At 45.9% G+C, this 16,211-nt stretch overlaps 1 protein-coding gene across 1 annotated transcript in view; it reads right to left on the reverse strand.

Moving 5' to 3' along the window:
• Positions 1-214: 214 nt before the first annotated feature.
• LOC311291334 (uncharacterized protein) overlaps positions 215-16,211 on the reverse strand; it is a 168,276-nt gene continuing 152,279 nt past the window's right edge. Inside the window, exons 23-27 of the mRNA XM_084410298.1 lie at positions 11,764-11,937; positions 11,321-11,494; positions 8,236-8,409; positions 7,894-8,055; positions 215-995 (exon numbers count right to left, since the gene is read on the reverse strand). Coding sequence (XP_084266424.1) covers positions 920-995; positions 7,894-8,055; positions 8,236-8,409; positions 11,321-11,494; positions 11,764-11,937 — 760 coding nt within the window. The 3' untranslated portion in view covers positions 215-919. The remainder of the gene's footprint in view (positions 996-7,893; positions 8,056-8,235; positions 8,410-11,320; positions 11,495-11,763; positions 11,938-16,211) is intronic.

A 16,211-nucleotide genomic window follows, 5' to 3' on the forward strand; every position in this document is an offset into this window, starting at 1 on the left:
GCATACATCTAGCTTACACATTTACCCAAATTATCATATGCCTGTTTAACCGAAGTTAATTTGGGTGTGTTTCTCCATCCCCAACGTCCCTGACGAGAACGTCGGTCTCCTCGGCTGTGAACCGCTCCTGTCGTGCGCCTGACAAATCCGCCGTTATAATAGGAATCCGCTTTAGAACAAGCGCACCTGCTCTTAATGTCACGACCGCCAAAGAGAATGAGCACAGGATCCAAAGTGCAGCAAGTGAGGTGTTTATTATAAAAAGGGTAATCCAAAAAGCGAAATCCAAAAACAGGCAAAGGTCAGAATCCAGGTAGGCAAATCACAAAAACAAGAAACAGACAAGGCAGGGAAAAACTCGGGCAACAGACGCGGTGTGACGTTAAACATTGATACACAAAGAACACAAGACAAACAGGGCTTATATACATGAATGACAAGGGGATAACAAGAGACAGCTGGTGATGACAAAATACAGACACCTGGGTGCAATTCACAGACAGAATTGTGGGAGATGAAGTTCCTAGTGCAAGACACCGTGGGGGTAAGGAGGACATCTAGTGGGTACCCGGGGAAACACAACCAGACACTGTGACACTTAAAGGGAATGTGAGATGTCGCTCTGATTGGTTTATTTCGTGTTACGCCCAAACCACACCTATGAATAATAAAGCTAATTTATCATTTAAATTAATAAGTAATTTATCCCGCCGGGAAAATAGCAACAGCGCCCAAGACCCGCCCACAAAGTTACTTGCTCTTTGCGCTTGACACTTGCTTTTCAGATCGTTAAAATAGGGCCCTGAGTCTCTTCCACCTGTATGAAACACATTTTCACATTTATTTCTGCTCATAGACAGTAGTGAGACTCTTCTGTGGATCACCTGATGGTTTCTGCTCCTCTCATGATCATTTCTCACTACGATATAACGCATCCATCAGAGTTTGATGATTGATCTTTATCAGGGATGTTTGGTGATCGATCTTCATCAACTCTGTAAAGTGGAACAGAAGAGAAAACAATCAGTGTTCTAATGGGCAGTGAGTGCCGACACTTATACAAGCACAACCTGGGTCTCACACAAGACCAGCAGAAAGACGTAAAAGCCATACTGGAAGCACTTGAAGACTACTTTACACCCACTAAAAATGTCATCTTTGAGAGGTACGTCTTTGGAAATCTTAGACAAGCGGAGGGTGAGACTATTGATGCGTTTGTTACAAGACTGAGAGAAAAAGCAGCAACATGTGAATATGGAACCTTAAGAGACCAGCTTATAAGAGATAGGCTTGTTCTTGGAATAACTGATGAGGGCGCAAGACGCCGCCTGCTTAGAGAAAAAGACCTCACATTGGCAATGGCGGTTGAGATTTGCCGCGCTGCAGAGATTATGGACAGTAAGTTGAAAACTATGGCGCTAGACACCTCTAGGCCTGGGGAAAGCCTTAATGTGGCAGAAGGGCAGCGACGGCGGCATACCAGCAGGCCATTTGGGGACAGGCGAGTGCAGGTACTGTGGCACTCAACACAGACGTGGGCGGGACCAGTGCCCCGCTTTTGGGAAAACATGCCGCTCATGCGGCACCCCCAATCACTTTGCTAAAGTGTGCATGAAAAGAGGCCAAAACACACGCCAGTTGCACACTATGGACGCCCCCTTTGAAGAGGACCAAGATGATGATGGCGGCAATCTGGGCCAGATCTACACAGCAATGAGCATAGGAGCAGTGAACACACAGGGTAAGAAGTGGTTCGTCAACCTCCCACTGCAGAATGGGCCCCAGAGATGCCAGCTCGACTCTGGAGCAACCTGCAACGTGATGAGCATCAGGGACAAAATGAGACTATCACCCAGGACGGCTCTTCAGCCTAGTCTCACCAGACTGAAACTTTACAACAGTGCTTGGATGAACTCAATGGGCCTGTTCAGTACTCAGTGCATCATTAGAGGCAAGAGACACAAACTTGACTTTGAAATCGTGAAATCCGACCAGAGGCCACTGCTTTCGGGTTCCACTTGCGAGGATCTCGGTCTGATACGCTTCACTATTCCAGAGGAGCTGAATAGTGTAGAGCACATCAAGTTGAGCATGCTGACTAAAGAGAGCTTAATCAGCACGTACCATGATGTCTTCAACGGCCCCATTGACTCTCTGCCTGGCGACCTTCACTTTGAGCTGGACAGCACTGTGGCCCCTGTGCAGTGCGCTCCCAGAAACGTACCAGTGGCCCTCAAAGCAGCCGTTAAAGCGCAGTTGGACCAGTATGAAAGGGATGGGCACTTAGTCACAGTCACACAACCCACTGACTGGATAAGTAATCTGGTCATAGTGAAGAAGCCAGATAAACTTAGGCTCTGTATTGACCCCAGACCCCTGAACCGAGCTCTCAAGCGGTCCCATTACCTTATGCCCACCTTAGATGATGTGCTGTACAAACTGCCAAAAGCACGTATCTTCACGCTGGTGGACGCACGGGATGCGTTTCTACAGTGCCGCCTGGATGAGGAGAGCAGCCTGATGACTACATTTTGGACGCCGTGGGGCAGGAAACGCTGGCTGAAACTCCCTTTCGGTGTGTCGGTTGCGCCAGAGTTGTATCAGAGGAAGCAGCACGAGCTCCTGGTGGGCTTGAAATGAATTGAGCCTATAGCTGACGACCAGTGTTTGGAATAACGCCGTTTAAAAGAACGGCGTTAGGTAACAACGTTATTTTTTCAGTAACGGGGTAATCTAACTAATTACTTTTCTCGTTGTTACAACGCCGTTACCATTACTGGACGTTAAATGCGGTGCGTTACTATGCATTGATTGAATAAACTGTGTAATCCGAACGCACCCCTGGCTCGCACAGCGAGTGAGGAGGTGGGTTAATAACGAGGTAAGCGATTATGATTGGCTATGGCAGGGTCATGTGTTTCATGGTAGCCAATCAGAGCCAGTGTTTGTACACACACGCCAGCACACGCGCCACACACACACACACACACACACACACCAGCTAAACAGAGATTCGATGAAGCAGCAGAGATGGCGAGTCAGTAGCAGTCTATGGTCAGGAGCAATCTGATGAAAAGTTGGCATTTTCAAGGTGAAGATATAAGCACTACTTCAAATTCATTGAGGTCAAAGGCTAGAACTAGGAGTGGAACGGTACATGTATTCGTATTGAACCGAAAGAGAGAGAGAGACTCGCGGGCGCGATTGAAAAGTTGCAAAGTGGTTACATTTGTGTGTGTGTGTGTGTGTGTGTGTGAGAGAGAGAGAGAGAGAGAGAGAGAGGCGCGATTTGTGTTTACATTTGTGTGCGTGTGTGTGTGTGTGTGTGTGTGTGTGTGTGTGTGTGTGTGTGTGTGAGGCGCGGACGCGATCGAACAGTGGAAACAAAAACATAATCCGTAATTTTGTTTATACAGGACATTCAAACTGCAAAGTGTTTAAGTTACTGCTAATTAAAATTTTAAGGAAAACAAATATATTAATCTTATATAATGTGCACAGTCAGTGCACTACAAATAAACTGGTTCAATGCCTTTACTTTATTAATAAAACTTTTAAATAAAAAGTTGAGAGAGGTTGATTTAATTTGCAGAGTTAAATGCACTTTATATGGTGTAACTGTTTACTTTTCTTACAAAGAATGCTTGAAGTGCAGGATAAACCTCTTGCTGTCTGTCGACGTGCAATAAATATCTAAAGTTAAACACCTGTCTGTTCTACTCATTTCAACTGACTTGTGAAAACTGCTTAAAAAATCCAAATTCTTTGACATATAGCAACTTTTTTTTTTTACAGTAACGCAAATAGTTACTTTCCCTGGTAACGAGTTACTTTTATTATAGAGTAATTCAGTTACTAACTCAGTTACTTTTTGGAACAAGTAGTGAGTAACTATAACTAATTACTTTTTTAAAGTAACGTTCCCAACACTGCTGACGACATCTTAATTGTGGGCTGTGGCGACACAGAGGAGGAAGCCATTCGAGACCATGATGCAAACCTCACCGCACTGATGGACAGATGCAAGGAAGTAAAATTGAGGCTGAGTCTGAAGAAGCTGCAATTTCGAGTTAAGGAAGTCTGCTTTCACGGCCACATCCTCTCGGCCGGGGGCCTCAAAGCTGACCCTGACAAGGTCAGAGCAGTTCTGGACATGCCCAACCCCACAGACACTAAAGGTGTGCAGCGTTTTGTGGGGTTTGTGAACTACCTATCCAAGTTCATGCCGCGTTTATCAGAGGTTTGTGAACCACTGAGGAGGCTGTTGGATAAAGATGTACAGTGGCACTGGCTGCCAAAGCATGACACGGCCATGAAGGAGATCAAGACGCTAATTACAGCTGTACCTGTTTTGAGGTATTATGACATTAACAGGCCGGTCACTATACAGAGCGACTCTAGCCAGAAAGGCCTGGGCTGCTGCTTGCTGCAGGAAGGACAGCCAGTTGCATTTGCATCCCGTGCATTGTCCCAAACAGAGCAAAATTATGCTCAAATAGAAAAAGAATGCCTGAACATTGTGTTTGCATGTCAGCGATTTCACTACTACCTGTATGGGAGAGGTGATGTTACAGCAGAGACAGATCACCGCCCGTTGGTGTCCATCTTCATTAAGCCCCTCCTCAGTGCACCAAAGCGCCTCCAGAGCATGCTCCTTACGCTTCAGAACTACTGCCTCAAAGTGGTGTACAAACCAGGCCCGGAAATGTACATCAGTGACACGCTCAGCAGAGCTGCTACCCCACCACAGAGCACAGACATGCAGTACAGGCGGGAAATGGTCTGCAGCAGGAACAGCGCGACACCGCAGCAATTCAGCAGACAGACTATCTGAACGTCACGAGCCAACGCCTCACACAAATCCGACAACACACAGAGAAGGATGAGTGCCTTCAGATGCTCAAGACTGTCGTGCTTGAAGGATGGCCAGACTGCAGAGAGGAGACGCCCATAATGATTAGAGGGTACTGGGCCATCAGAGACGAAATCAGCGTGCAAGACGGCGTACTCTTCAGAAGCCAGCGTGTTATTATTCCTAAAACTTTGCGACCGGAAATGCTGAGACGGATCCACTACAGCCACATAGGGGGAGAGGCTTGCTACAGGAAAGCTCGTGACACTCTATTCTGGCCCAACATGCAGGGGGAAAATCAAAGACTTTGTGCAACAATGCTCTGTGTGCAATGAGTACGCACATGAACAACAGAAAGAGACCATGATGCCACACCCACTACCCACACGTCCCTGGCAGATAGTGAGCATGGACCTGTTCAGATGGCGAAACTGAGCTATGACAGATCAGCCAAAGATTTACCTGAGCTTAACACCGGCCAGCCCATCAGGATGAAACCACTCCCTGGGGACAGAACTGGCAGGTGGAGAAAAGGGGCACCCCATTCATCACAAACCAGTTGCACGCCACACCGAGCGGAGCAGGGCCAGGCATACTCACGGAGTGGCAGGCTAATTAAGCCTCGGGATAGGTTGAACCTTTAAGTGGGGCAAACTGAACAAGGAAAGTGAACACTTGAAAAGAAGAACACTGCTAACAGCCGTCATATCAGTATTTGTGTCCCAACAACTGTGTTAGGTAACTTAGGGTTTTTCTGTTCATGTTAATAGCTTGTTAATAAGTCGGGCGTTCTTTGCAGAGTTAACAGGTGGAGTTTAATGAAGTTCAGGTTTATTGGCAATGCCATTTAATGTTTGGATATCTTACTACAGGAAGGGAGATGTTACAGGGTATCCTGTTGTACTGCTTAGGCAGCAGCTCCACCTTGTGGAAAAGTTGTGTATGTTAACATGTAACAGGAAGTCTGCAGTATTGTGCTACGGGTGCATGTGAGTTCTGCAATGCATATCAATACATGGATCTTAACCTACTGTTTGTGTAGCGTCCTTATTCACCAACTTGCAACACTGTTTGTCCTCTAGTTTAAAGCCCATGTTGCAGGATAGAGTACCCAGTAAGCCAATGTATAGAAAAATAATGTAGGAACTAGATTTAAATATAAACATATACTTATAAAACGCTATTTAGGCTTCTGGAGTCGTTTTTGTGAGAAAATTTTACTTCCGCATTTGAAAACCGCCGAACCGGAAGTGACGTAACATGAGGGAGAGCGGTCAAAGTAAACAATAGGAAAGCAATGGATCGCAATGACAGCTCAGAAAGCTGGGGGAATTGTAGCCTAAATGTTTACTCGTATGATAATTCATATATGATGATATCATATAATTATGAGCCTGATATAAAGCCAAGTGAGCAGGACAGGCCAGGGTTAGACAGAACAACGGTGAGTTGTGGTGTGAGGAGAACAGGACGAGAGAACAGTGTTAGCTTATAGATGTATTCACGTTAGCCGACGATATGTACAACACTATGCTCAGATCACAATACTGTACAGATTATTATCATCATGTATCAGGCAATAGCAAAGCTAGTACTTAGACCCTTACCTGCATGTGTTGTGTGTGTCAGCCATTAGGAGACAGTTTCCAGAGGAAGAGGGACTTTATAAAGCCTTTGAATTGACCCATTTGGTGACGATGAATACAAAAAATGATCACAATCACAACTGTCTTACTGTATAAAAGCTTTATATGTAGAAACAGCCAACACAAACATTACAGTCGGTTTGTACAGATTGAAAATGAATTATAGAACATAATATATTATATTTATAATAATAATAATAATAATATGTGTCGGCTGCAGACTAATAACAAACACATAAATGCATTACATTACAAGTTTATGTAGGATATGTTAATGAATTAAATTAAGACAAAGCACATTTTGTAAAACAGATGTACAATAAGTGATCTCTGACGGATCCGTGAGCGTCATGTTTCCCGCTGGCGGCCGAACCACATGCTGACGGCGGACCGCCACCGGGCGACCCGATGAATGAGCCGGGACAGTGTGCACATATCGCCGGGATTATAATCATCCGGTCTATAGTGAACGCTACACACTACCGCGTTATTCAAAGCAAAAGCAGAAGCAGAAGTGAAGTCCCGTCTCTTACCCGGCACAAAACGCACACAGGCACAGAAGATCGCACCGTCCTTTTTCTTATTCGGAAACCTGTGGACTCGATGTCCTGACAGTCCATAATTCACAATCATTTACCACGACGATGATTAATTGAAATACAATAAGCACCGAAAACACACTGAATCATGACCGCTCCAACTGAATACCAACCTACTCCGCACTGAGCGAATGCAGAGCCGGCAAACGACTCCCTCATGTGACGTCATATGACACGATGGTGAAAAAAAGCGTTTTTTTCAACACGGTCAAGAAAACCTGTCACGTTTTCTATTAAATTTGTGCCCTTATGTCTTGCAAAACAATTTTTAATCCTGCATTTACTTTTCATATGGTATTTTCATAAAAAAAAAAAAAAAAAAAAAAAACCTGCAACATGGTCTTTAAACATGTTTGTAGGCTCTTAGTAAATCACTGAGAGTAAAGTAAAGTAAAGTAGTGTGACGTGTTGCTTGTCACAGTAAAAACACACTAGAGACAGAGACATTTCTCATGTGAGCTGGACGCTGTGAGCTGAAGCTGGAACTGCACTGATTTTAGCAGGAGTGCAGCGTTTTCCTACAATCTGACCAAGTCTGTTTTCACACTGAAATGATTCACTTCTACTGACACAGTTCATAAAGCAGGTGTTGATGTATAAAGCTGTGACAGTGAGCTTTTGTTCTCTTTCCTCCTTTGTGTTAAACATTTCAATAACTTCACATTTTGTTCTCACACAAACCCTTTGTTGCAATAAAGCTTTATGATAATTTCCTTTCACGAACGTTTGAAAGGTTTGTTCACATATCAGAGGTAAATGAAGATCTCTTTAATATCTCAAAGTGATGTTTCCTCACCTCAGGTCACAGTTTGAGTCTCGTATCACGTCTCTGAGCCGCTGCTTTGAGTCTCCTATCTTATTGACTCTCAGATCAAGCTCTTTTAAAAATTGCAGTGCTTTTGAGTTAGTCAAAGACTGAGTTAAAGAAGAAACATCTGTAATGCCACAGTCAGTTAGACTAGAAAGACACAAACAGAGGAAGAGAGATTATCTTACAAACAAATCATGAATGTAAAGAATTTTACACAAATATAATGTGAACTCAGACTCATTGTGAGATATTGAGTATAAAGTGTTTTAGTTTAAACTGTTGAAGTGATTTTAAGCATTTTGATTCTTGTATGTGAATGTGACTGACCTCAATCTCTCCAGTTTACAGTGTGAATCCTTCAGTACGGCACATAAGTGCTTCACTCCTGTGTTTCCTAGTTTATTCCCTCTCAGGTCCAGCTCTCTCAGGTGTGATGGGTTTGATTTCAGAGCTGAAGTCAGGATGAGACTCTGTTTCTCTGTAATACTGCATCCACTCAGACTGAAGACAGAGAAATAACAATAGTTCACATCTATGATGATCATCTTATTGAAGAGCTACAGCAGCATTTAGTTTCCAATAGTCTGTTTTAAAACCCAGTCACACTAGTTCTGTGTGCTGGAAGACACTGTTTCTTCTCTTTCATTTTTAATTATTTATTTGACGTCTCTCTTCTTTATTCTCTGTTGAAAAGGCAGATTTCATGTACACAATCAGTACACTGTATCAAATGCTGGAAATTAAAGTGGACCTATTATGCCCCTTTTCACAAGATGTCAAATATGTCTCTGATGTCCCCAGAGTGTGTATGTGAAGTTTTAGCTCAAAATACCCAACAGATCATTTTTTACAGCATATTTAAATTGTCACTTTTTGGTGCTCAGAAAAATGCGCTGTTTTAGTGTGTGCCCTTTAAATGCAAATGAGCTGCTGCTGCACGGCACAGGGGGCGGAGCCTCACGAGCTCACGCTCAGTCTCTCAGTCTCAGGACAATTTCATCTCACGGAATGATGATAATAGCAGAAACTCTCAGTAACGGTGTTCATTTCGACCCAGAGTCGGACAATAATGCCTACAGAGTCAGAGTGTTGTATGCAGATGGAACAGTTTATAGTTTAGTAGTTTAATTACGGTTATTAGTTGTTATCTGCTTGTATGTATCCACAACTAATAGCCTACAAGTCTGCTGTTTCGGACCATGTGTGACCATTCCGAATGATGATCAAAAATATACTGATGAGTTTAATAAAGTTTATTGTACATCACACAAAAGATGAAGCGTCAGTTTTACTCCAGAAAATCACCGTAAGAGCTGAGTAAACACAGTATAAGAAGTAGTGTTGGGTCCGAGTCCACCTTTGTCAAGTCCAAGTCAAGTCCAAGTCCTTACCAATCAAGTCCAAGTCCAAGTCCGAGTCCAAATGGGCCCGAGTTGGACATGAGTCCGAGTCGAGTCCAGCCGAGTCCACAAAAATTTCAATGATTTGAAATTGACCTTTCACAAAGACCCGCCCCTCTTAGTTACTGTTGCTACGTCTGACAAGCCATTCTGCTCTCACTCCACACATCATGTTCTCACACAGTGAAAAATATATTGCGGAGGAAAGAGGACACTGACAATGCACCAACAAACAAGACAGAGCAGGTTCCTTTTGGTATAAAATAAAGTCTCAGCTTTAAAATTTAGTAATTTTTGTGAAATTCAAACAATACCATTTTGTGGCGCTTTACTGTATAGCGCCTTAGTTCAAGCAGCATGTGAACTGATCATCTATTTTAGTTATAGCACGATTTAAACACGAATGAACATTAGAAATGCAAAATTATGTCAATACACACCTTTTGGTTTTGGTTTGGATTGTTTGTCAGACACAAATGGTGGATATCTGCATTATGATTGGTCACATTATTCAGAATCTGCAAGGTAATGCTCAAGAATATGCAACACGATGCATTAAGAGCCAGGGGTAAACGTTTGAGCAAGAAGATGGTGATGATGTGTACATTTTTCTTATTTTCTTTTACATGTTAATATCGTATTTATTATCGTAATCTAGAATAGATATGGAATAAATAGCATTCAATACAAAATGAGTATCTCTCATATATTGAAATCGAGTTTTATGTTTTTATTTGCTTTGTTGTGCATTTTAGTCATATTACAAAATAATTTATTGAGGCCAAACATAAAATAACATTATAAACTGTCACTTCACCACGTGACAGCAGCAAGCAGGCTCCTGATTGGTTAACGCGGCGCGAATTGACGCAGAAGTTCAGATTTTTCAACTCGGGCGGCAGACACGAATTCGCGTCAAACGCGTGAATGCACAAAAAGCACTAATAAAATCATTCACGCGTAACGCGCCAGACGCTCAATTCGTGCGAACTTGACGCGCGAATGAGGCGTCTACCGCGCCGCGCTCTACGCCCCATTCGCGGCGCAGGAATTTTTACGCGCGTAATGCGTCTTTGCATTGACTTAACATTGCAATCACTTGCGCCTGACGCGCTATTCGCGTCCGGAGTGAACGCACCATAAAATGCCTCTGATTTGCTACTGCGTTTATGCGCGTGATTGGCTATAATGCTCAACGCTGAAACAACACAATGTAAGTGACGTTAGCTTCGTTTCGTTTTTGAATAATAAAATATTGTGTCCTCCAGTGCCCGGACTCGACTGTACTCTGCAAATTTTCCGAGTCTAAAATGTCAGAGTCCGTGTCAAGTCCGAGTACAAATTCACCTGAGTGCATGACAAGTTCGAATTCATTCAAAATTGGACTCGAGTCCGAGTTCGAGTACCCCAACTCTAATAAGAAGTGCGTAAGTACATAAACGAATTTCGGTAGAGTTGAGGGAGCATTTTCTTTGAAAACAAAAAAAGAGTAAATAGAGAGAGCTATGTGGATTAATACATCCAGCCACACAACACCTACAATGCTTGGGAGACATTCTCGTCAGTGCAGCAATGGCAGATGTGTACAACTCGCTGTGAACTCGATCAGGGCGGGTCTATGTTGAAACGGCAGTGTCTGTCAACACTCGTGGGCGGGGCCTGTGGCTTTAGTGACATCACTAAAGCCGCATTCTGAAAACAGGGCGTTGGGAGACACTGCTGATGATTTATGGGGATTAATAAAAAAGGAGTGAGTGGATTTTTATCACTATTGGGTGGTTGTGTACACACACTGCCAACACACATTTATGTCCAAACAGCATGCAAAAGTGAATTTTGCATAATAGGTCCCCTTTAAACAATTACTAACAAGATAAAAACACATACAAATGTGAGCAATAGGGAAAACCCAGAAAGTGCACTGCTATAAACAATGAAACATAAGCCCTGCTGTCTTCAAATAAATAAACTTCAGTCACACTGTAATCGCTGTACAGTATAATGATACTAACTGTAGTTTCTCCAGCTTGAATTGTGAGTTCATCAGTAGATCACTGAGGTTTTTCACTCCAGAGTCTCCTAGTTTATTCCCGCTCAGGTCCAGCTCTCTCAGGTGTGACGGGTTTGATTTCAGAGCTGAAGTCACATCAGAACAACCTTCATCTGTCATATCACACCAGCCTAAACTACATTAGCAGAGAGAGAGCAGAAAATAAGACAGAAGAAAAGAAAACTCTTTAATCTATAAAGTCACATCATCTTCATCAGCAAATAAAGCAGAGGAAGAGAGATCTTTATCTTTATTTCACCAAATCACAAAATACTAAGGTGAACATGTTTGCAGAAATATAATGTGAACTCAGACTCACTGTCAGATATTGAGTATAAAGTGTTTTAGTTTAAACTTTTTAAGTGATTTTAAGCATTTTGATTCTTGTGTGTGAATGTGACTGACCTCAATCTCTCCAGTTTACAGTGTGAATCCTTCAGTACGGCACATAAGTGCTTCACTCCTGTGTTTCCTAGTTTATTCCCGCTCAGGTCCAGCTCTCTCAGGTGTGATAGGTTTGATTTCAGAGCTGAAGTCAGGATGAGACTCTGTTTCTCTGTAATACTGCATACACTCAGACTGAAGACAGAGAAATAACACTAGTTCACATCTATGATGATCATCTTATTGAAGAGCTACAGCAGCATTTAGTTTCCAATAGTCTGTTCTGAAACCCAGTCACACTAGTTCTGTGTGCTGGAACACACTGTTTCTTCTCTTTCATTTTTAACTATTTATTTGACGTCTCTCTTCTTTATTCTCTGTTGAAAAGGCAGTTCTCTTACGAGAGGTTCTCTCGTATTGCGTAAGTAGCTTACGCTGCGGGAAAGTCTCCTTTCTCGAGATACTGAAGCCCAAAAATTATCCTTAATTTTTAATAATCTTGTCAATGCAGTGCGGCAGCATGCAGACCTAGGGCAGGCGACTCGCGTGCCCATTGGCTGCCCTGCGGCAACTGCAGCAGCCTATCGCTGAGCCCTTGGCGTGACGTCACGACCAATGAGCGCGCTTGGCGCGCTTAATGCGTCACAGCCCGTCATTTGGGGTGTGGCCTAGCGTATATAAGCAGGGCTCAGAGGCTGCTTCACTGATTTCTGTCTCTTCAGCGAAGCTCTCCGCATCGCTGGACTCTGAGGAAGCCACCGTCGAATCAAGCGACCAGCACGCCGAGGATCTCAGACTGAGGAAGCCGGCCGCCTTTGCCGCCTTCAGCTTTCCCTGCCTGCTTCGCTATCCGGCGAATATATCCTTTCTTGCTCTGTGTTGTGTGTGTTTGTGTGTTCGCCCCACGACACACTTTGCATCTAAAAGAGCGCGAGGCGTTGTTTCAAATGCCTCGCTCATCCTGTGGCTCGTGCAGAGCCACGCTCAGCGACGGAGACCGCCATGTGATCTGCGCTCTCTGCCTGGGCTTCGATGACAGCTGAGCGCTCGCCGGAGCCCCTCCCGCGAGCCTCCCTATATCCTTCTCCCCCCCACCTCCCGACGCGCAGCGGCCGGCTTTGCCCGCACTGCCGTCGCCTCAGGGGATGAAGCAGACAGCGCTGCTTTCATAGACAGCTGCTTACTCCCCTCTGTCAAGCCGCGCAAACGGCGCCACTCACAAGGGATGTCAGAAACGGACGGTCTCGGGCTATAGCTTCCTTTACGTTACAAGAAAGCTACCCCCCGGACGATGCACGCCCCTTCCTGCGCTCTCCCCCTCTGTTCGAGCCGCGCAAACGCGCAGCTCACAAGGGATGTCAGAAGTAGACGGTCACGGGCTGGCTTCCTTTACGTTATAAGAAAGCTACCCCGCGTCTCGGTCGCGCGCGTCACTCACTGGCCACCTCCGTTTCTCACACATTTCTCAGTCCCCTCCTAAGCTCAGGCGACTAGAAATATCAATATTGCAGTAAACGAGCCTGTTTAATACACGCACGCCTGCAAACATACGATGTCACAGCACATGATGACATCTTCCCGCTCTCTCTCCCTTTGTTCGAGCCGCGCAACTGCGCCGTTCTCAAGGGATATCAGAGCGGACGTCACGAGCACCGGCGAAAAGAGGAAGAGAGAGTGTTTTTGTCCCGCCTAGGCCGGACTACCTCCAATCCTCGCATATTTCTCAGTCCCCTCTAAGTTCAGACGGCTGGAAATACTAATACTGCAGTAACGAGCCTGTTTTAATACACGCGCGCGCCTGCAAACAAACGCCGAAACGAAACACGACGCTCGGTCATATGCTCGCACTAACTAAAAGCTTTTGTGTGCTCCTGTGGCTCAGTGGCAGAACATTAGGCTTCCACGCGGGAGACCCGTGTTCGAATACGGCTCTGGCGGCAGATAAATATTTTTTTCTGCTGGCTTCTCCGAGCTCGCGGACAGCTTTCTTACATACAGAAACCGAACCCGCATCTCGCGCCCTCCCGCTCTCAGGATGGTGCTTGAGTATTTATGAGCGTCTAAACATATGAGCCATCAAAGCATCTCGCTCTATCAGTTTCCTATAACGCCGATGGTGTTATAAGTGTAGAAAATGTGCCCACTCCCACGTGCTCACTGCTACACACAAACACGGTCTCCCCGGTAACGCTCACAGAGCGCACTCTCTTAAAGCGGACACACGCCGCTTGAGTACTAAGTGTAGGAAATGTGCCCACAACTCTGTGCTCACACCTACCCGCTGCTCGCTCTGCCACTCAGTTACCCCGGGTTGCAGATTCTCTAAAGCTCACAAACATTCCGGCTCTAGCCGAAGGTGCCAGAGACCATTCGACCCCTAGCTATGCGTGCAAAAGCATGGGAAGCTATTCAGGGCACGTCAGAATGGGTGTTGAACACTATAAACACGGCTATTTGCTTCAATTCACTCGTCGCCCCCCCGCGCTTTCTAGTGCAGACGGAGACGAAAGTGGGTTTAGAAGCAGCGCACCTGCTTCGAGCAGAAATAGCGAAGCTGCGGCGCATAGGGGCCATAGAACAGGTTCATCCTTCCCAGAGCGAGTCAGGCTTTTACAGCCGTTACTTCCTTGTTCCCAAGAAGGACGGAGCGTTAAGACCTATTTTAGATCTGAGACATCTGAACAAGGCCCTCATGAGACGGCCGTTCAAGATGATTACAACCAGACAGATCCTTGCGCAGATCCGCCCAGGAGACTGGTTTATCTCTCTCAATCTGAAAGACGCGTATTTCCAGATCCAGATAACTCCCCGTCACAGGCCATTCTTGAGTTTCGCCTTCGACGGTCGAGTATATCAATACACAGTCCTGCCGTTCGGCCTGTCTTTAGCACGGCTCTCGCTCCCCTGAGAAGACAGGGAATGCGAATACTGAACTATCTGGACGATTGCCTTGTTCTAGCGCAGTCAGAGACAGAGCTTGTGTCTCACAGAACAGCGCTTTTCAGCCATCTGGAGGGTCTGGGGCTCTCGGTCAACTGGACCAAGAGCTCGCTCTCGCCCCGTCAGTCAATTTCCTTCTTGGAATAGAACTGGACTCGGTGGCTATGACGGCCAGATTGTCGGAGCAGCGCGCGTGCCGCATCCGTCTCCTCGCCGCATCCTTCAAAAACGGCAGCCGGGTTCCGCTGAATGCTTTCCAGCATATCCTGGGGCATATGGCCTCAGCTGCGGCAGTGCTTCAGCTGGGCTTACTGCGCATGCGCCCGCTTCAACGCTGGCTGAGAGCGCGCGTGCCCCATTGAGCCTGGGCGGCCGGCGGCTCGCTGATCAGAGTGACTCAGGGCTGCGTTTCAGCCCTGCAGCCCTGGCTAGCAGCCGAATGGTATCACACAGGAGTGATTATGGGGGTGATCTCACACCGGAAAGTTGTCTCGACAGACGCTTCCAACCTAGGTTGGGGAGCGCTCTTTGAAGGCAGACCGGTCTGTGGCCGCTGGTCAGACCAGGAGAATCTCCTTCACATAAACTGTCTAGAGATGCTCGCGGTCGAGAAAACGCTCAAACACTTCCTCCCATTCCTCCATGGTCACCATGTTCTAGTCCGCACGGACAATACATCGGTGGTGGCCTATGTGAATCGCCAGGGCGGTGTCAGATCACCGATTCCCCCCGATCTCTCTGCTGCCTCAGGTCATCAAGAGAGTCAGGGATGCGCGCCACACAGTGCTCCTCATAGCCCCGTACTGGGAGAACCAAGCTTGGTTCCCGGAACTGATACAATCGGCATACATGCTGATCTGCCAGAAGGGGTCATGAACACGATCATACAATCCAGAGCTCCCTCTACGAGGCGGCTCTACACGTCTAAATGGTCGGTATTTAACAGATGGTGCACTGCCAAGGGGCTCAATCCACAGACATGTGGGGTATCGCAAGTATTGTGCTTCCTTCAAGAGCTACTGGACGCGGGCAGGTCCCCCTCCATGCTCAAAGTTTATGTCGCGGCCATTTCAGCGTTCTCTGTCTCAGAGCTGGGCTGCGCATTAGGAAGGAACGAGTTCGTCATCCGCTTCCTTAGAGGAGCTAGGAGGATGAACCCCCCGCGAACCCCCTCGGTTCCTATGTGGGATCTTTCACTGGTCTTGGAAGCCCTGAAAGCACATCCCTTTGAACCCGTGGAAACTGTGGATATGAAATACCTCACGCTCAAAACCGTTTTTCTGATAGCGCTGTCTTCAGTCAAACGAGTGGGAGACCTTCACGCGTTATCTACTAACGCCGCGTGCCTCGAGTTCGGACCCAATGACTCAAGGCATGGGTATGTTCCCAAAATTTTGGGCACTCCCTTCAGAGCGCAGGTCATTTCTCTCTCAGCCCTGCCGATTCTGGCAGCGAGGGAGACAGTAATCTCCTTTGCCCAGTCAGGGCGTTGAGAAACTATATTTCGCGCTCTGCCGCCTTCAGGCGCT

Source organism: Rutilus rutilus, assembly GCF_951802725.1.
Source record: "Rutilus rutilus genome assembly, chromosome: 6".
Taxonomy (NCBI): domain Eukaryota; kingdom Metazoa; phylum Chordata; class Actinopteri; order Cypriniformes; family Leuciscidae; genus Rutilus; species Rutilus rutilus.